This window comes from Helicoverpa zea, chromosome 6 (assembly GCF_022581195.2).
Source record: "Helicoverpa zea isolate HzStark_Cry1AcR chromosome 6, ilHelZeax1.1, whole genome shotgun sequence".
In the NCBI taxonomy this organism is placed as follows: Eukaryota; Metazoa; Arthropoda; class Insecta; order Lepidoptera; family Noctuidae; genus Helicoverpa; species Helicoverpa zea.
In genome coordinates this window covers 8,794,143-8,815,224 of record NC_061457.1, presented here as the reverse complement: position 1 = coordinate 8,815,224, position 21,082 = coordinate 8,794,143, and the positions used below count along the sequence as shown (strand labels likewise).

At 36.8% G+C, this 21,082-nt stretch overlaps 1 protein-coding gene across 5 annotated transcripts in view; it reads left to right on the top strand.

The window, feature by feature from the left end:
- The window catches only part of LOC124631047 (NAD(+) hydrolase sarm1), a 59,397-nt gene that overhangs the window by 22,686 nt on the left and 15,629 nt on the right, over nucleotides 1-21,082 (top strand). For 2 of the 5 annotated variants that reach the window (XM_047165160.1, XM_047165161.1), the window contains one exon: nucleotides 16,428-16,484. The exons of 1 other annotated variant lie outside the window; for it this stretch is intronic. In XM_047165160.1, the coding sequence (XP_047021116.1) occupies nucleotides 16,428-16,484 (57 nt within the window). Of the gene's footprint in view, nucleotides 1-8,923; nucleotides 9,413-16,427; nucleotides 16,485-21,082 lie in introns of those variants that run through there. 2 more of the 5 variants (XM_047165163.1, XM_047165164.1) reach the window with 2 other exon arrangements.

Sequence of the window (21,082 nt, the reverse complement as noted above, 5' to 3'; positions counted from 1 at the left end):
GACAGAGTCACTTCAATCTTTACAGCCAAATAATGTCCACTGAAGGACAAAGCCCACCCGCAAGTTGGAGGGATTTGCCCATACTCATCACGCAGGTGAGGTTGGCAATAGTGGCAGGACGATGTTGGTTTGCTCTCTTACCCCTTAATTAATTTAGCAATTATAATTTACACGTAATATTTGTGGTTATTTGACGTCTACCACTCGCACAACTAAATAGATTTTCAGTTCAATTAGGTACATGACGAATAAAATTAACCCACAATCACTGCTGAATGCCACATACATATTACGTAGCTACTACTACGCATGGAAATAAATGTTACAGGTGTCTGTTTTCCTCGTGAATTGATGTATCATGTATACCTCATCAAAATTTGTTTAATGGTTTTTGAGCTTGTCGCTAATGTAAGATATGGAGATACGGAGAAATGTGTTTTAAAATTACGTTTGGTACAAACTAACCTTTCTTTTCACCGTCATCTCCTAAGTTTTCTTACGGATTTCCGTGGAGTCAAGACAATCCGCTTGTTTATGCGCCCTAAATACCAATGTAGAAATAGATTTTTATAACAGGTTATTTTTGTTACCAGTCGTAACATTCGTGGCTTTTAACAAAGATATTACTATGGGTTGTCCCGAAATTGATATTTACAGTTCAGACGTCTTATTTGACTGATTTTCATCGCAGAAGTAGTTTTCATCGCGGGCTAGGGCAGTTACTTTTCTATCAAGATAATAAAATAAAGCCCATGATATTAACCTACAATAGTGAATCCAGAAAATAACAATCCCGTACAACCTGCAACAGTAAGACCTTCTTCAATTTCGTTTTCGCCCATTTTGTGAAATCCGCAAGAAAATCGGTTGAATGGTTTTTGAGTTTATTGCGAATAAATACAAAAGCGGAGGGGAGGACTTTGTTATATAAAAAGGTCGGTAGAACACCTATGTCCTGCCTACATATTATAAACTAATGATTTAATTACATACCTGCCTAAGTAGAGATGGATTTTGGTCGAAAAAATATTGTTATAACTAAGTAGGTATTAAGTAAGTCATTTAGGCAGATACGTCTAGACATACCTACCAGTATTTATTTAAGTACATAAATAATTTATGAATAGAAACTATTCATCATATTGTTTTAGGATAATCACGGTGCATATGCAGATTACTTATCTATCAGCTCAAAAATGTTAGCGCAAACATGAATAAGAACATGACAGCTAGTTACCTACCTGTAACAGATAAGGGGTAACGTAACGTAAATTTCCTTTAACTGAAAAGTTTATCATACTACGTGAGATAGAAAAAATATCGTGGATGACTGTCCCCAAAAAATCTGAAATACCAGGTTGAAGTTACCAGGAAGTTTTTTGAGTAACTGTCGTATTTCAAATTAATCTGAAGTCGTATGATGTTGCACGTTACTAACTATGCAAACACAGTAGGCACCCTACCTATAGGTAAGTATGTTTTAACCTCAAACTTGAGTAACACCATGAATCACCCGATAGCGATACCGCAATGATGTGTTCGCAGGATTACAATTTATTTCTACTTCCACATTTGAGCAATCCAAAAGTTCGGCAGAAAATCATATAACGGTGAGTTCACATTTCGTTAAACTCGTAATACTGTGACTCATTTACTCAGAAGCATGCAGAATTGTCACAGGCCAAACAGGTAAAAGATGCAATTTGTGAGTAAACAAGTCACCAGTTATTTCCATATTAGATCATAATTTACAAAGCGCGTAGGCGGCTATACGCATAATATAAGCACCTACATTCAAGTAGTACTATAATAGATATAAATGTAGCTTTTCCCACGACAATGGGTGCCAATTTAAAAGCGGGGCGTTATTCTAGAAATAGATCGAGAAGTGGGCAGTTCATGGTTTTAAAACACACAAATCATAAGCGAATGCGAAAATAATGGTCGAAGGAGACTGGTTCAGATCAAACAGTTCTCACAGCAATTGGTTATATTTTAGTTTTTATTTTAAAAGCAAAACTAAATCCTTAACATAACACAGCGGTTTAAGAAATTCTCTAATAGTGTTTGATAGACATTAATATACATTGAGTTAGAGCACTCTATATCTGCCATAAGTTTTCCAAGACATAAGTATTATAAGTACTTACATCATCAGAAAGAGTCCAACGATATAGCCATATTTTACGCGTAATGACATAATTTAATAACGTTTATGAATGAGTTCGAACACTTGACATCGACTCAACTAACGTAGTAAGCACTAATGAAATCATCGCCCCAGTGATTCATTTTAGCAGCTCTAGAGGAATTTAGTAATTATATGTGTTATATATTTCGAACGACATTCTAAAATTTGCATTGAGAATACTAATGTGATGACATCATGAATATTCAGGTATACTAGAGACAAAAGCATAAGGATATGTAGATAATATTTAACTATAGTATCATAGGAATTTTATCTTGTTGACACAGGAATTATAAGTGCCTAAGCAGGTGTTAACGTACCTATAGGTAGATATCTATTAATAACTAATAGTTTCCGCCAGCGGTTTCATACACGTCCTGTGGGAACTGCTCCGCACACCTAGATAACAAATAGCCTTTCTAGATATGTGACCTATCTGGCACCAAGAATTTTAAAATCGGACTTTAGATGAGAGCATCAAATTAGGAAACAAACTTTTCAGCTTTAAAAACCGGACATGGCACAAATAACTATGTAGGTACCTATATTATTTAATGTACTTCCAATTTATGTACCTAAGTTTAAAGGAACCGATTGTGATTTCCTCAAACTTTCTAGGATATGTGGCGGTTAGTCGTTATCAAAAGGGAACAAAATATTTTATCACAAAGTATCTTTTTGTCTTGTGATATTAGCTGTAGACGGAAAAGTCACCTAACTAACAATCGCTTTTTGTGTAGGTAATGGCCGATACGACTTAAATCCCACTGTTTCCTTATCGATACATTGATGAGTGACAACTACAAAATTTCTTACCGAGTATTATGTGAGTAGTAACAATTGAAACAGGATTAAGGAAATACATCAAATTACTATTAATGATTCACTAAATTACGACAACGCTCATTCATAGTTTCGATAAGTTTAGATTACACTTTCATTCATGTTAAACCTCAGTATTTAGAGATACAAAAATAATGAAAAACTATATTTTACGTTTCTAAATAGAAAATGACTTCAAAATGAAGACAAAAACGTTAAGAAGACGCATTATTCCACAGATCCTCATAAATCTGAGGATGTTAAAAGTTGAAAACATCTAAAAACCTATACGATATGATTGTTAGAAACTCAAGCCGAGGCCGACGACGTACAAAAAACATACAGCGCTTATTGTACGAAGTAGAATAAACCCATAATATTCTAATTTAACCCCGAGTACAACGTGGGACGGCACTAAACTTAAACAAATAACTTTACGTCGGCTCTATTGGGATGTCCTGTCCAACGATACGGCCGACAAGTTTATTTGCACTAGCGCTTATTGTCCAACGTAGTTTAAAGACTCTGTGCACGAGTGTGTCGGATTACAATTCTGATATCACGGTGTAATAGCAATACACAGAATTACTTGTGTTCCCAATTGGAAAACGACTGCTATTATGGTTTACGTACAATTTAGGCTTTAAGTTGACGCCTACAAATCGCTATGGACGCTATAGCAATGCCAAACAAAATGATTCAATTTAGGATAGTAGCCTCGGTTACATTTTATGCCGGGGTCGGCAGTCATTTAGGGCACAATTTAACTTCGGTATAGTAAATAGGACTACCTGGGCTTACACTTGTCAAGATGTAGAGAAGTAGTTTGTAAGTACCTTTTAAGACACAAAATTATTTTTAAAGTTGATTTTCTTACAAAGTCACTTTGTTTTTCATGTATAGAACGTACTTTATTACATATCACATAAATTGTTGCTGTTATGAGCTACATAGTCAGTCGCCTTGCCTTTACTATTATTCATTACTATCAATATTCAATTGATCGTTCTCAAACACAGGTGTGTTTGTGTCAATGAGATAGCAGCGTGGAACCGTTCGTGTTGCTTTGGTTAATTCTGCCTATATTTACTAATAAAGCTAGCCTAGAGTGATTGTGCAGGTTATATTTTGATTTCGTACACCTTTCATAGTATAAAAATATTTTGACAACTGTTATTCGAAGGGAACGTTGCTACATCGTACGGCCCTGGGGATATTCCATGAGAGATTTAGTCACTAAGTTTTCACAATTTCGATCCGGTTCCGCTCAGCATCCGTTTGAACACGTGTGCCAAGTAGACACCAATGCTTAGTCAAAATTTACCACGCTGCTTGGAGGGGGAAATGTGCTCGGTAAAAGAAAAGAGGATCTTAGCTAACATTCTCTTAATCTTGTCTTTTTTCTGCTAAATTTGTTGTAATTTTAATGCTATCAAAGCAAAATAACTACAAGTTCGATGTTTTAAACGTGATTGAATAAAGTATTATGGAGGTTCTGCAAGAAATAAAGGTGTGATTGTCAGCTTCTAATGTTTTGTTGTAAAGCACGTCAAGTAATACGATAAAATACCTACAACTGCAAAGATATCGACTAAGTGAGGGCGAATGTTGTTATTGTTTCCTACATAATGTGCAACGTTGGTGTTTGCAAAAACTTATTAATCGCAATTTTCTTAAATTGGGACTTTCGGACTAAATAGCAAACACAATAATTTATTGTAACAGTAGTTGTTTTTAATACGATTCTATTAAGTACCTGTACGAGAAAGACTAGTCTCTCCGAACCGGTCTGTCTGAACGGACCCTGAGTCAGCACTTCCCGTGACGAAACCCAACACCATCTGTGTTGACACTAGAGGCACGCGCTTCATAGATAACAAGGTACCTAACCGTCAGCTGTAGGTGCGTTTATAATCTCAACTCACGTGTTTTAACCATTCACATAACACTGGCCATTAATAATACACCATTATGAGAAAAGAATGCTGTAACTAAATTGAACAATCTTCTTTCGAACTTGCTTCAAAATTATTCAAATTGTTGTCATTCATAACGTCGCATTAGAAAATTAGAGATTTATCAGGTCTTGATTACCCCTAATTTTGGCATAATGACACTGCAACGTTGCATAGCCTAAGTAAGATGATAATGTTTAGTTGTTTCCCACGCACTTCCAAGACTAATACACTTCTCAGTAGGTACTAGAGTATCTGATTTCCCTTATGTTAGCGATACCATTTTTGCCTTATTGCTAACATTTCTGGCCTGCGTTTGGTGCAGAGCAAAGTACGTACTCTTTAGTATAAACAGTGTGCATTATTGCACACATAGACATTCATGATTAGTTTTCATATTATTCATATCAGGTAATAATTTGTTACAGTAAGGGTTTCCGGCTAGCTTTCATGAAAGTTATAGATAGTAGTAGGACGTGACACTTAGCACGAACCATATTTGTGTAGATCAGTCATCAGCGTCCCACAAAACTGGAAAATACAGTACCCCGTATTAATTTAATTACTTGCATTCTGACTAGGATTTAATTACTTACCTATGTCATTTAAAGGTATTCCTAGTCGGTTTCTGAAGTTAATTTAACATTTCTGTTGGGAAGTTTCAAGAGTCCATTTTGGTCAACAACAGTTTTCTATTATTATCGCTAATCCGAATAAGCAGCTTCTAGTTCCAGATGGGTAGGTATGTCTTTGTGCTGCATCTCAACAGCAACGTGACTCCAAACGTAAACAACGTGGCAAGGCAAATGGTGCTGCGCGTGTAAAGAGCGCCTTCCCGACTGGCATGTAATGTTATGCCGTTACTAGGTACTTTATACAATAACATTCACAAGCGCTTTCAAATGTTTTTACATTTTAATCATAGTTAAAGTTTTTATCAGAAGCCTTAAAGAATAAGCTTGATTTGCACATTATCTTATCCTTATTCTTCAATGAATAGGAATTGTTTTCAATAAACCAACTGAAGTATCCACTTAAGTGGCTTTTTGAATGGTACTTCTACTCCATATTTCAAAACCCTGTAATTAGATAATAATTTTTCATTTTCCTAAATCTATTTTAAATTTTGGAATTGTTGCAAAAAGTTACAGATATACATACCTAAATACCAAGGGTAAATAACTTTACACAAGCCAGTTAGACTGCTTCATTACAAAATCTTACTTATTTTTAAGGAACAATCTTTTTTTTAATTACTTATGTCTGTTTAAAGGCCATATTCATATAAAAAAGTATTCCGTCAACTATACCTCATTTAATAGATCTTAAGACATGCCTACCTCATCGTAGAATACAGCCGAAATGTTAATTGTCTTTTTCAACATCGTCAGTCAATGACCAGTGTGCACTTTTGATTTTTGTATTATGATTACGCTGCACTTTAGTCGGCGTCAAAAAGCATGTACACAGGTTTAATAGGTATTACATTTACGACCATAGTACATTGACCCTGTTCGGGAGTCTACCTGCCGTGACTAACGTTTGAATCAATTAAAATAAGCGCGATTAAATCCAAACAGATATGGAAGAAGATAATTATTCAAACTAACTACTCAGCATAATATTTTTGGCCGGAATCATTTTAAGTTTTGAAACAATTAATTCTTATTTATTTTAAGCGAAATTATTATCTTTGTTACGATCGCATTTTCTTTACATCTTTCTATCCTCATTTAGTTAGTTGTATCTGTCTACCGACGTCATAATATTGGGAAATATAACAAGATGTTACTGTTATTCTCTAAGGGAAACATGTTTCATGTCATGTACTACTTTTTATTGCATAAGTCATAGAGCAAAGTTGCAAAACGGCAAAATTAAGTCGGTCGAGAAATGATTCGCGCTGATTTTTATGAAATACACAGTCAGGATTATTTTCTTTTGTTGCACTTAGCGACAGAATCGACCGTAGCATTATTAGATGCAGTCGTTTACAAATGTGTTTTGTGTATTACTGCGTTATTCGGGAAGTTTGTGTTAAAGAAGTACTAATTTTATGTAATATGAAGTTGAAGAAAACAGTGACATGTTGTATGAGAGGAAATTCATTTTCCATTAAGTACAGTACCAAAGTTATGCCACAGGTAGGTAACTTTTCAGTTTATTCACTTTGATTTTTATAATTCCAGGAATATGATGAGTTTGTTTGCAATTTGCAATGCTAATGCTTATGAATTTAGTATGGTTTGAAAATTACCAAAAAGTCGTAATAAATACCTATATCATCTAAATTCATTTGATTTTATTCAAGTTATGTAGGTGCGTACCTACTAAGTACTATTAGTATTAAAACAAATGAATATGCCATGTTTTTATATTAAAGTGTATCTATTTATTTGGTACGTTTATTTTGCAATAAGCAACGCAGATGTGTGCTGAACATACGCAGCGCTGTAAGTTTGTAACATAACAGCTAATTAAACACATAATGTAATCTACCCAAATCCTCATTTGCGTCATTTATTTTCAGCTTCATTCAGATTCATGAATGAATTGTCGGTTAAAATCAGAGTTTAGTTTTTTTCCTGAGACCCAAAAGTAATCTGTAGTAGTAGAGTCCTAAATTAGACGTCTTTATATTTTCTCCGAATGCTATTGTTTTCTGGTATTTTCGGATCTACATGCAGTAAACTCTGAAAAATTGGCAGTCTAGCTTTTTCCAAAAACAATGCAGGTACTCGCTCGCAGGTAGGTTGGGCTCGGCTAGTCCAGTTTTTCCAGATCTCTCTGCTTAAACCTTTTAGCGCCCGAGTCTTTATTAGGAGCATACAAGGTATACTGATGATTCTGCTGCATTTTTGTTCAGGTGTATGAATGAGGGTCCTTGTATTTGTTCAAACCGTACAACTTAGAAACCTCACTCGAATGTAAAATTTAATTTGTTTTTGAACAAAGGAAAAATCTAATTTCAGCGACTTTTCCCAATGCATACCTATATATTTGTCAATATTGAGTATTACAGCGACATTTTCAGTGAGGTATACTTATCTCTGCGAAATAAATCCAAATGTATCATGTCCCCTTGCACGAACGGCGCCAGTCGGCGGCAGTTGTCTCGCCAAGTGTCGCCCCTCTGATGTGTCACTGCTTTCTATTTCCAAACAGGCGCCGATGAGCACCACCTATGATGTCCACCTCATCCCTCATGACAGAAAGAAGAGGACGCATTAAAATAATTCCGACTGTAATTTCGTAAAACACCATTTTATTTCTTAAGTTGCAGAGATGGTCTTTGACTCTACAAAATGAAAGGCCCGTTGCGGTAATTTATTTAAAATATTGACATAACATATAAAATGATTACATTGATTACATCCTAGAAGAAAATTCTCAAGTTGTATCCTCTTTTGCTACAAACCTTTTTTTTATATATCTTACACTTACTTCAACAGAGCCGTTTGCACTTCCTTGGCCCTCTGTTTATTAATGAGGCAGTAAAATGATCATCATGATAAATGATTTTTTTTGAGATGTACTTAACAAGATTTCTAGAAAACTCGAGTTAGAAGACATATTTTGAATGACGAAATGCAAATTGTAATATTTTTAGATTAGTTATGTAGAAGTCCATAAACGGAAAGTATAAAAACAAAAAAAGATAACCTAATACAAACTAAAAATTTACTAGTAATTTAGTGGTATTACCATACTTAGCGTCACTATATACGTATACGATGTATGTAACGTATGCTGTGCCTTATGTTCTATACATACTTACATACAATTGTTATGTAATAATGAGTGAGGCACATTTTGCTATCACCGTCTACGCATCCGCCAAACATTAAAGTGCGAGTGAGACAGAACCGCAGGCGGGGGGAGAACCTACGTATGAATTGATAAAAGCAACTGTTGAACGCGTCGAAAATTCAGTTTGAAAAGAAACAGCGCGCGGCCTCCCGTAGAACGTGGCTCGTAAACAATCGCGGCGAGGTTAAGATGTGACAGATATATTGTATGAGTGCTTCAAGTATTTTAATTTTGTTTATAGTGTTTACGATCAAATTCTGAACAGAGTAGAAGCGTAAGAGACAGACCGTCGCGACGACGACGGTGACGTGGACGCGTAGCGTCCAAGGATTAAAAGTTTATTGCGACGAAAACCAACTCGAACAAAAACTTTCGTGGCGATCTTAATGCGTGCCGTACAATTGTAATCATAAAGTGTTACTATAGATTCACTCTCACGAAAAAACACGTGATCATCGAAAATTCTCGAAAATACAAGAAGAAACACGAACTCTTCACATACAACTCATTTTGGATTGTGTCTGTTCGTCCCGGATTTAGTGTTTTTGGCCAAATTATGGTTGTGACGAAAGTCGATAACATGGCCTCATACTCCACATACACAGGAAAACCGAAAATATTCTTTCCTAAGAAGGTGAGAAACATATCCTCTTGTATTTATCAAACGAGTCTAAGTTAATGTTAAACGGCATAGTAACAGATAACAAAATGAGATGTAAACAAATACCTTATTCTCTTAAACAGCAGTTATTCAGTTACTAGAAAAAGAAGATGAAAATGAATATTAATGGTAATCTAAATCTTAGGTATTAATTAATTACGGAATTACCTAATGATAGAGAAGCTTTAGGTTACAATAATCTTTGCATGCAAAACGAACTAATTGATATCAAAGAACTATACCCAACTATAATTAGATTTTTAAGTCAACTAACATTCACTATTTATTTTCAATTATAAGCCGTTTTGCCGCGGATTCACTCGCGTCCCGTGGGGACTACTGCCAGCAACGGGATAAAATATTAAGGCTATAGTTGCACTGGAAGAGTGCAGGTTTTTAAAATCGGTCCATTAGTTTTTGGGTTTATATACAAACAAAAATATTTTATCATTATAATCTTAGTAAACTGATTTTTAGCATTTCAATTTTTGAGAAAAACTGAGAAAAAATGCGACTTTATTCCTAGAATGTTGCTCACGATTAGAAAAGCGGTGCACATTAATCAAATACATAGTTATTTCCAGGGCATTTAACCGTGTACTCAGATAGTTATTATCATGTGAATGATAATGTTTCACGTAACCTATGATTCAGTTAAAGTGTAAGTCGTTCCACTTAAGCGACCTACTTCAGAAATATTCACATTTTGGCCTTGGCGATTCTCAGTAATGGTAGCAGGTCATTGTTAGTTTTGTTGATAAATCTAAGAGACAGAACTCACCATTCATCAGATAAACCATTATATATATAACTTAAAAAAATGGTTACATTGATTCATACTAAGTACCCCTAGGTATATTGTAACTAAAAAGTAACAGAAAACATTTGCATACTTCCTGTTCTAAATTAAGGTTTCTTAATTTTCTTTGCGCTCTTGTTCACACGCAGCATCCGCGTACGTTCGAGATACTGGTTATTACACAAGGTCCCCGTGCAATATCGTGACCTACAAATGCACCGAGTCGACAGACTGAACTCAGAGTCAGAGTTGTTAAAGACTAAATTCTTCGATCGCGCAAGCAGGTCAAAGGGTAAAATCGTTCTCACATACATCTGGACTTACTGCTGGGACAAATGAATGTAAGTCTTGTGCTTGTAAAGACAAGAAATTAAATCGTTATTGAATGTTATTTCCTTTTATATGACCGCCCTCTCTGATAAGATTTAACTGCGCATTCACATCAGACCTCCGTCTTTATGGTTATACATTAACTGCAGTCGCGCCGTGTATGGCACAAAATTATAATTGATCGCCTTCTATATAGGCCACGGATGTCATTGTCAACTGGAGATAGAAATCAAAGGACATAAAATTAAAAGTAATACTGTTCTCTCTATTTATCTCACGTATTTGGTATGCGTGCCTGACTGAGCTAATTTCAATTACATCGGCTTAAATAACAAGACTAACTTAAAAACAGTTTAAAGTTATTAAAACCAAATTTTCAGCATTTCTATTTTTCCCCGATGTTTATTTTTATACCAAAATTAGGCGTCAATTAGCAATCACATAAGAGGATGCATAATTTGCTGATTCATCACCAAAAAATTCTGGTAATCCAGTTTTGTTGTTGTTAACGCGTTTTTTTAGGCAATACTGGGTGTTCCGGTGAATGAAGTCCCAGTGCATTCCCCGCGTACCATTATGGGCGTGGATACAATGACGGGAATGCAGACTGGGATCCGTAAGGGTACAAACATGTGGTTAGGAATGTGTGGACGGTCTTCCTGTCTTCCATTAGTATTGTTTATTTCATTTTTAGGAAGTAGTTTTAAATGCGATTGTTTCTTAATATGTGATTTATCTCTGCCGTGTAGGCAGAATAATTGCTTTATAAATGATAATAACCGACGAAGTCTATTTCCAACTAAGCAGTAATAATGTATTACTTCCTGCGCAAGAAAATGTAATCAGTGCCATTTGTACGGCAATCGTTATTTTCCGGCAGGCAGTAATTTCTGTCGTTTTATATGGTCATAAGTAGTACAATAATAAAATTAACAGATATCAGATTCAAGTACGCATTTGACAAGACGAGGATGATGCTTTCAATTTGATCAAAAGTGATTGCATTCAACAAGTGAACTTTCCTCGGAGGAAGCGACGGTGGGCGCCAAAAATAGCGTTTCCGCCGAACACGAGCACTCTTAAGTAGGAAGTCGACTAACACTCGACGGTCCAGTTTTCCGGCCGCCTACAGCTGTCTCGACGCTTATTGAGTTTACAACGCACTTATGAGCTGCAATGTGCCTACGCATTGTCTCTTAAGCTGAATTAAATTGCTCATACTTTGAAATCATTGTCCATTAAGGGATTCATTCAGACAGTTCCAAAGAAATGCGAACTTGATAAGACGTTGATGACTGGGGTCATGCTTATGCGACCAGTTACATAAATTAACACAAAAATGTACAATTTATTGTTCTTTAGTAAATTAGTCGTTCTGTTATGTTATGTATCCTTAAAGCATGTAGGCAGAGCATTTATCGCAAAATTAACAACCAAACACGGCACTTTGCGTAGGTTGACGATATGTATAAAATTAAGTTAGGAACTACGCAACGGTGATGCATTTTATTACCTACATGTACAAAATGATTCTTATTAAAAATGAGGTTTAAGAAACAGCGGGTTGCACTCCGGGAGTGCCGGCAGAAGTGAAAATTTGAATATTAACGTTGTGCATTTTTGATATTATAAAATGGCTAGGAAGTATTTTATTTATTTGAATGTTTTAATTTCTGTTTATTTCCTTTACTTTGTTAGTACTGTAACCGTCAATAAAAAATAATTTTGAATTATCACTGTAAAAGTACTTCCATTTATGTGGTAAAAATACAATATTCATTGCGCTATCGAACACCAATGTGTTAATTGTTTTACACGAGCTGTTCCACGAGGTCACACCCGCGTCCCGCAGAAACTTCTTCCCATACCCGGATAAACAGCGCATATTCGGTGCAGTTAGTGAAACTTTCTCGTAGTGAAAGAATTATTTAATTCTGTTCAGTAATTCCGGAGCCTATTCGATCATCTTTTCATAATTATTTCATGTAAACTCAAGTGCACAAAGCCGCTCAAGAAGTTTTCACTTAAAGAAGAAACCTAGGTACTGTCTATGGGACCTAAGCAGCTGATAGCAGTTACCCAGGAAACACTACCCCCAAGGGTAGAGTGCCAAGAATATACAAACTACAGCCGGGACTCACTAAATCATTATTACATAGATAATGACCCATCTATGGATCGGCCGCACTAAGCGTTGCTTGACCTTATGATCGATCGACCCGTGCGGCTGCTATATAGCCAGTCACAATTTCTTGCTGTGAATAAAGGAAGTTACGTTCCGTCGAGGACTATAACATTCCTCCCATCACCAGACCCGACAAAAGCATCGCCTTCGAAGATGCCGAGAAAGCGGAATGCCTAGCCAACAGCCTAGAGTCCCAATGCTCTCCCAGCTCACAACCCTTCGACCAGCGCCACCTCGAAAAGGTGAACGCAGAGGTCGAACGTAGAGCAGCCCTCCCACCCATTGATGACCCAGATGACCCCCTACCCCCCGTCACTGTAGACGAGGTAGAGGACATCATCAAAAACCTTCAGCCGAGGAAAGCTCCCGGCAGGGACGGAATCACGAACAAAGTCATCAAACTTCTCCCCGCCCAAATGATTGTTCTATTGGTAGCCATCTTCAATGGCGCCTTGAACAATAACATCTTTCCCCAAGCCTGGAAAGAAGCCACAGTCATCGGCATACCCAAACCAGGCAAACCTAAATCGGAGCCTTCGAGCTACAGACCGATCAGCCTCCTCACCTCTCTCGGCAAAATCTATGAGAGACTTATTCATAAGCGTCTCAAAGATTATGTCGAGAGAAAGAGCCTTATTCCTAACGAGCAGTTTGGATTTAGAAACCAACACTCGTGTGTCCACCAAGTGCACCGTATCGTTGAGGACGTAAGCGTTGGGTTCCAACGTAAACTCCCAACGGGGGTGCTCTTCTTTGACATAGCGAAAGCCTTCGACAAGGTCTGGCACAATGGCTTAATATATAAGCTATACCAACTAGGAGTGCCGGATCGTCTCGTACTCATCCTGCGAGACTTTCTGTCGAACCGCACCTTTCGTTACCGCATCGGCAAGTCACTATCTGACCCACACCCGATCACAGCGGGAGTCCCTCAGGGCTCTGTCATCTCCCCACTCGCCTTCTCGCTGTACACGAGCGATATTCCCAAGTCCCAAAAAGTTAAACTCGCACTCTTCGCTGATGACACGGCCATATACTATACAGGCCGTGACATTAAAACCATCACCCGAACCCTCCAGGAGGCAGTCAACAACTTAGCTGACTGGTTCAGGAAGTGGAGAATCGAAGTGAACCCAGACAAAAGCCAAGCGGTGCTGTTCAGTAGACCACGCCACAAGCCTGGCACTCCCCCCCCTGTCACCATGAATGGCAAGCCTATCCCTTGGAAAGAGCAAGCCAAATATCTAGGAGTAATCCTAGATAAACATCTCACGTTCGCTCCACACATCAAAGCGGCCCGCGGCAGAGCCGCCTTCGCTATGAGCCGCCTCTACTTCCTGACCAATGCGTCAAGCAAGTTAGCTCTTAAAGCTAAACTGCGCCTTTACACAGGTGTGATCCGTCCCATCATGACGTATGCGGGAGCCATCTTTGCCCACGCAAAACCCCGCTTCATTCACAGAATGCAGACCCTGCAGAACAAGTATTTCCGTAGAATAACCGGTGCGCCCTTCTACGTTCGTAACGAAATGTTACACGTCGATCTTAAAGTGCCTACCGTGGCGCAATTTCTCAAACGCCTTACCAAGCGTCACTTCGACGGTGCAGTCAAGCACCGCAACCCATTGATCGTATCGGCCGTCCGATACGAACCTTCGCGGATGAGTAAACTCCGCCGGCCAAGACACACCCTGACCCTTCCTGACGACCCCATCACAGTGCTCCAAGAGAGCCGTAGGGACACTAGCACTCTCAGGAAACACAAACAAATCCGAAAACTTCCGAAACCTCGCCGCCGAGGTACGCGTACGCGTAGAAAGTCAAACTCCCCCCCCGACCCTTGCTTAGCCAGCCCGCGTAGCTGAGCGTTAAAGTTAAAACGCCCCTCAAATCATGATCCAGCCTGTCCCTTTGCTGTAGTCAGCGACGCCCTAAGCCGAGGCTCGTACCCCACAGGGGGTGCCCTTAGCGCAGTCGCTTACTTTGTAAGCTTTTTTGCCCCTGGCTGGAGGCCTTAAACTCTAGGCATCCACAGGGATTGTCCGGTTAAGCAGTAAACAGCCTCCTAGGCTGAACTGCGAGATGCCATTCAAAAAAAAAAAAAAAAAAAATTAGTGGTCATATTTTTAACCAACATGCTAGTGTTCATTTAATATTATGACATAGTCTAACAATATAGTGGTACTGACGAGGCGCTTTAAAACTTAGAATAAATAGCGTAGACGACGATACCTAAGAATGACTTTCTTTTCTTTGATTACCTGTCTCGGATTTAATAGGCAGGAGTTAATTAATTAATTAACTAACGTTTATGTTAGTGGCATTTCTCAGAAAAGTTTTCTTTTCATCCTTAATTCATCTTTGGTTTAATTCTGAATTATGGATGAACTTTCCAACATCATCACGTCATGCTATGGGACCACCTACACATACATCCAAATAACGGTACTAAACAATACACTGCATATTGAGGGCAGTATTAAAATGAAAAATCCGATTTGTAAATGATTCAAATATATAAACATTAGCAGGTAAACGAACCATGAGTCATCGATTCGGAAATATTTTGATGAATCACGAGTCACGACAGATGAGTAAATGCACTCACCCCTGTTAACCCTTAACAGCCCACAAGTGTCTCGCGGACACATTTTTGCGTTTATGTTTTCATAAAAACGAAAGTATTTATTTTTATGAATCGGCCTTTTATCTAATTTATCACCAATGTTTTACGAATCTAAATGTGCAATGAAAATATTTGTAACATGAATAGTTTATTATTTTTGGATAATAAACGAAAATAGTACTTCATCAAACCACAAGTGTCCAACAGACACAGTAACATTTTGTTTGATTCAAGTGTGAAGGTAGATTGTTTTTTACTTACATTTATTTATACATAATCTTATGGTGTCGGGTGCCATGCAAGATGTGGCAGGGTCAAATCGGGTAGCTACTCAACCATCTGAACTTGCTGCGAAAAGCAAGAAGCGTTGTTATATTTGCCCTTCGAAATTCTTCGGGCTTCTAAACAGTGTTGTGATAAATGCAATCGCAATGTCTGCTCTGAACATTCTGAAGAAAAAAAAAGTATAGTATCTGTAAATGAATAAGTGTAAAAAAAACATTACTGAAATACATTATACTGTCTTTTTAATTCAAAATAACTTTATTTTGCTTTGTCGTACCTTACCTACATTTATAAAGTGTCTGTTGGACACTACTGGTCAGTTACGTCACAAAAGCATTCTGGATAGTTAAGGGTTAACTTAACTAGACCATAGACAGATCCACTGTAGGTACCTACATTCCTTTGATACAGCTTCAAGTAAATAAAAATCAAAATATTGCGATTATTCAAAAAAGTTTAAATGGTTTGAAATGGCAATAACATTGTAGAATGTTTAATTTCATTTCAGTCTCACAGTCAGTGCAGATTATCTCAATTTCAAATAGAAAGTAGGGAAAATGTAACAAGGGTGAAAGCAATATACATAAAAAGTGCAACTTTCCCACCCTCGCGAGGGATCCCTTTGTCGAGGGGCCATAAATGGGCGATGTAACTACCTACATTCTACCTATTTCTTACAGTACCCATTGACAACAAATGAAAATAGAAAACTAAAGATTAAGGGAAAAATCTTTTTAACCTAATGTTTTCACATTTGTTTCAGGTACGTTCGGAAGAGTCCCTCCTTGCCCCGGAAAAAACATCGAAAAGTGCACGATGGGTATGTTTAGAATTGAAATTTTTCGGTGGCGGGTAAAAGGGAAATACGCTTGTACTTTTTGTTTGAATGTTTGTCGTTAGTTGATTCATGGAGAAGATCCTTAACAATGCTTGGCTCTACTATAAACATATTCACCTGTTCGACTAGAAACAATCAAAAACTAATTCTACTAGCCAGAAATATACAAAAGAATTTCATTATTTTTAAATCAGGTCGATTAGATATTGTAAAATCATTGTAAACTTCTTGCCCTTTGCAAGTAGTTCTAATTCTACAAAGTAGGTATGTATATTAACTAAACAAGTTTTTGTTCGGTGGGATCGGTGAGTAACATTTATTATTCGCGAAGCATACCTCTGTAACGTATTGTGGCCGCTGCGTCACTAAGCAAACACATGTGGAACTCGCGCCCGCCACACCACAAAGGCCGTATATTTTGCACATTTTAAACATTACCTACTGAATGAAACCAGAAATTTTTACATGCACTCGTTTATGTAGAACGGCTTATATCTTTGCAACACCCACTCTTCAAGATTGCAAACTATGTATATTTGCGAAAAACGTCTTTGTGTAAAGGTGGACAAAGTAATAATCGAAGTAGGCATCTACACTAATATAACATAGAGGAAAGATTTCTATATTTGTCATTGATTCATTCAGAACTACTACTCTATCGTTTTCAAATTATTTCAGCAATTGAATTTTACATTGTTCGTAGCTTAGGTAACATAGGCTATACTTTGGGCCAGGCTGGGATGTTCTCAGGACGTGTCTTGAATAAGAACACAGTTAGTTTTACAAAAAATGAGTTTCAGTACTTTCTACATACTAGTTCATAAAATGCAGACCATATTTTAAAATGGAAGACCTTCATAATCATCCCATCGAACATTTGAACAAGTTATTTAAAAAGTGCTGCATCACCCTAAATAAAAGTTGTCTCAGTATCAAGGAAATACGAATAAAAAAAAATGAAACGCAAACAAAGATACGAAACCAAGTTTCCTAAGAATGAGTGTGTCGTAACGCGATATTATCAACATCCGTTCATTTCCACTGATACTATTCTTCCTCTACACTACACATTTACAATTATCTGGCCTTATAATTACATCAGACTAAGGCTGTTAATCATGCTTAAACTGAATAAGTCAACACGTTATCTAAAAAAACTGTTACAGGATTAACAGCATTAAGTTCTGTGCGTAACATAACGGGATGAAGTCTCTTCCAAAAAAGCAGCAATAGGTAATGGTTTTATTTTTGTATCACTGCGGTAAAAAAAAAATATTGGTATAAATGTAAAAATATTATCTAATAATAAGTGGCTATCTTTTAAAAGTCCGTTTCAGATAGTCTTTTTTATCTCGATATAAATCTTTAACTTGTCAGTTCTTGTTCGAGACGAAACAATAAATTCTGAAATACACTATTTTATATTTGATCTTGGTTGTCTTATGCTTATCAAAAATAAGCGAATATCATATGATGATGCCAGTGAGCGCTACATTATTATCAATGATTGTATGACTTCATCTATATATTTTTTGCGAAATATTTGGTCGAAATATTTATCCTTTATCATCATCGACCGACCAAACTACATTGTGACTCATTGGTTCTGTTAAATAAAGATAGGTATTTTATCACTAAAGGAATTCATAGTATAATCATTGGAATGCAAAAATTGTATGTAACCAAATAAATAAACAAACATATGATTCCGCATGCTAACAATTATTGACACTATTATGCAGATAAGATATAATATCAATTAAGCTGAGTGCATTGCTTAACTTTTTATTCAATTAAACAATCTAAAGTAGATAAAAGAGGGATAATATTTATACTAGATAGATCTAATTGCATATACTTAACTGCAATAATGTCCTCGCAAAAAGCTTTCCAATAGTGCTAAAATACGTGAAAGTCCCGCAAAGGCGAACAGGATGTACTATGAGTCATGCCTGGTTGTAATCGGCGCACGCGCAGGTAACATCGGCTATACATAAGTGCCGTAATAACAATATGTATGTAGAGTGATAAGCAGCCACGTGAACCACTGATGACTCAGCGTTTGACTTCGAACTTCATTATGTTAATCGTACAAGTAATTAATGCAGAAGAAATTAAATATCGCTCACAAATCGTAACAATTTATTTGTTATTATGATTTCATATTCATCCCAACTAAACAACAAGGCCTCGTTTGTTTACTATAATTAAGATCCTTATTTTATTCATGTATCTAGCTATCTCTATAGATATTATCTTATCTAGTTCCTATATTTAATTTCTATTGCTTCTACTTGTTGGTATCGTAATACTTGGAGAATGACGCTCTTATTAAGCCAATTTACATAAGTACGACTGATATAGTAGAGATGATAAAATATATTATAAAATTAACATTTTAATTCATATTGTCAGTCATTTTAAATGTGCACATTAGCATGTTCGTTTGATTTCTTTGAGTGTTATGTTAGATTTAAGTTGACACATTGTCACGCTCCATTGACTATATAAACTTCTCGTAAATAGTGCCTGAGCCGCAACCAGTAAACCAAAATAATAATTTATGAATGAAGTTACTCATACTACGTTTAGTCATGTATCTGTGAAACAGTTATGCTCTACGTAGAACTGCATATTGCTTGATATGACTCAAGCAATTCAGTGTTTTGTTGTTTTCAGTGTTATCGTTTATAGGTATAAACTTAATTAAATCCATAAACTATTAGTAATAGTAATTCTTAGTAGATAACAATTTGCGGCTGAGCAGCGACGAGCAACAAGTAGAGTTTGCGATGCGATTTTCGGTTTGCGTGAAAATGTGCCTTTACAAAAGACGTCACGAGGTACTTTTAATGAAGAAACAGTGTTATTTGCTTGTCTAAATCCGGCAAACATGATAAGTTTTCTGAGAATCAAGGAAACTAATAATAGTTTGTCGACTCTTACTTGACAAATATGGTAGACACTTTATTTTCTGATGTCGCAGTGTCGAGCGAGACGCTAACGTACAATGAACTGAACTATAGGATAAAGAAATATAAACTTCCGAATTGATCACCTCCTTTTTTTATGTGAATTAAAATTCTTAAAAAATGTTATCGTTTTTATTTGCCTTTCAATTAAACTATTATCCACTTCCAAAGTGATGAATAATCTGAAGTAGGTAAGGGAAAGTATGAATTTTGTAATTTGAATTTGTTTCAGTGGTTTGAGGCAAATCGTACATATTACTTACAGTTATATGTGCCGATTTGGCTGGATTATGAATCATAAGTTTATTGCTTTCGAGAACTGATGGTGACAGAATGGGAAATAAGTTTGAAACTCTTTGTCTGAACAATTTCGGAACGTCTACGGAGATTTCGAAACAAAGAAAATGTTGAGAAATTATTTTTTACGGAAGCCTCTTAGTGTAAACAGAGACGATAAATATAGTTTTAGGCATTTCAATTACTTAAAACATTTAATGTTTGGTAATAAATCATGCAAGTTGGTACAATCACAGATAAAGTCCCAGGATAGTAAACTGAAGGGATTGTGAAACTGTGACTATAATTCAAGTAGCACAGATGTAGGAGTAAAATGATCGCAAAGATCGCCTAACGCTATTTTGTTTTAGTGATTCAGTTTAACGATTCTATTTGAATCAAGAGTGCCATAATAAATTAATCTCTGTCATCATCACACAGATGAAATCGGTATTTGAAAGGAAATCAGATACCAATAATATTCGCTTAATTATCTGTGCCGATGATTCGCTGCGCGAGTATCTTGCTGACATTGAAAGGTCGTTGACTTATAACGACGGACGACAGAAGTGGCTGGGTCTCCCTTCCCTTGCCGAGCTTTTTTATAACATAATCTATTGTACGTATATTATATTCCAGAAACGTATCCAATTACATTTCAGCATGCAAGCAACCAAAAACTTATCGCTGAAAAAATATCAACCATTACATAATTCATTGCCATTGATAATTTATAATTACATATATTTTCCCCGTATTAACTGTTTGCTTAATACTAATTTAACCAACTTAGAACTCTGATCACCCTTCATTTTCCGATTTACCCATACTGCCAATTACTTTGGATTTAAATGCAAAGCATTGCCGAAATGGCTACTGTTTTGGCATCAATTACATATAGATTGCCTTTCGTTTTAGTCGATATGTGATGATACATTGATAAGATCCAAGTTTCTCATCAAAGTTATCCGTGAAGCGGATGCAAAGGTCCGTGGGTGGAGCCCCTCTACCCCGCACCTCGCTCGACTCGCCCATTCTAATTAGCCCATTGTGGTCGCCAGTTAAAGTTTGCGGCCGGCCGGCCGGCAGTCACGCCGGAGCCGCCGCTACAGTGACACGTACCGTCGTATTGAGTTCACATACTCGACACGCGGCTGTGATGACGATAAGTGATCGACAGTGCCCTCAGTTGATAAAGACCAACTTTATCTCGTTTTGGTTATGCCATTATGTGAATCTTACAGTAAAACATTTTAGTCCACGTTGTTAAAGTGTTACTTGCTCGCGCAGTACAAGGTAAAGCCATTATGATCTACTCGTATTCTGTTAAAA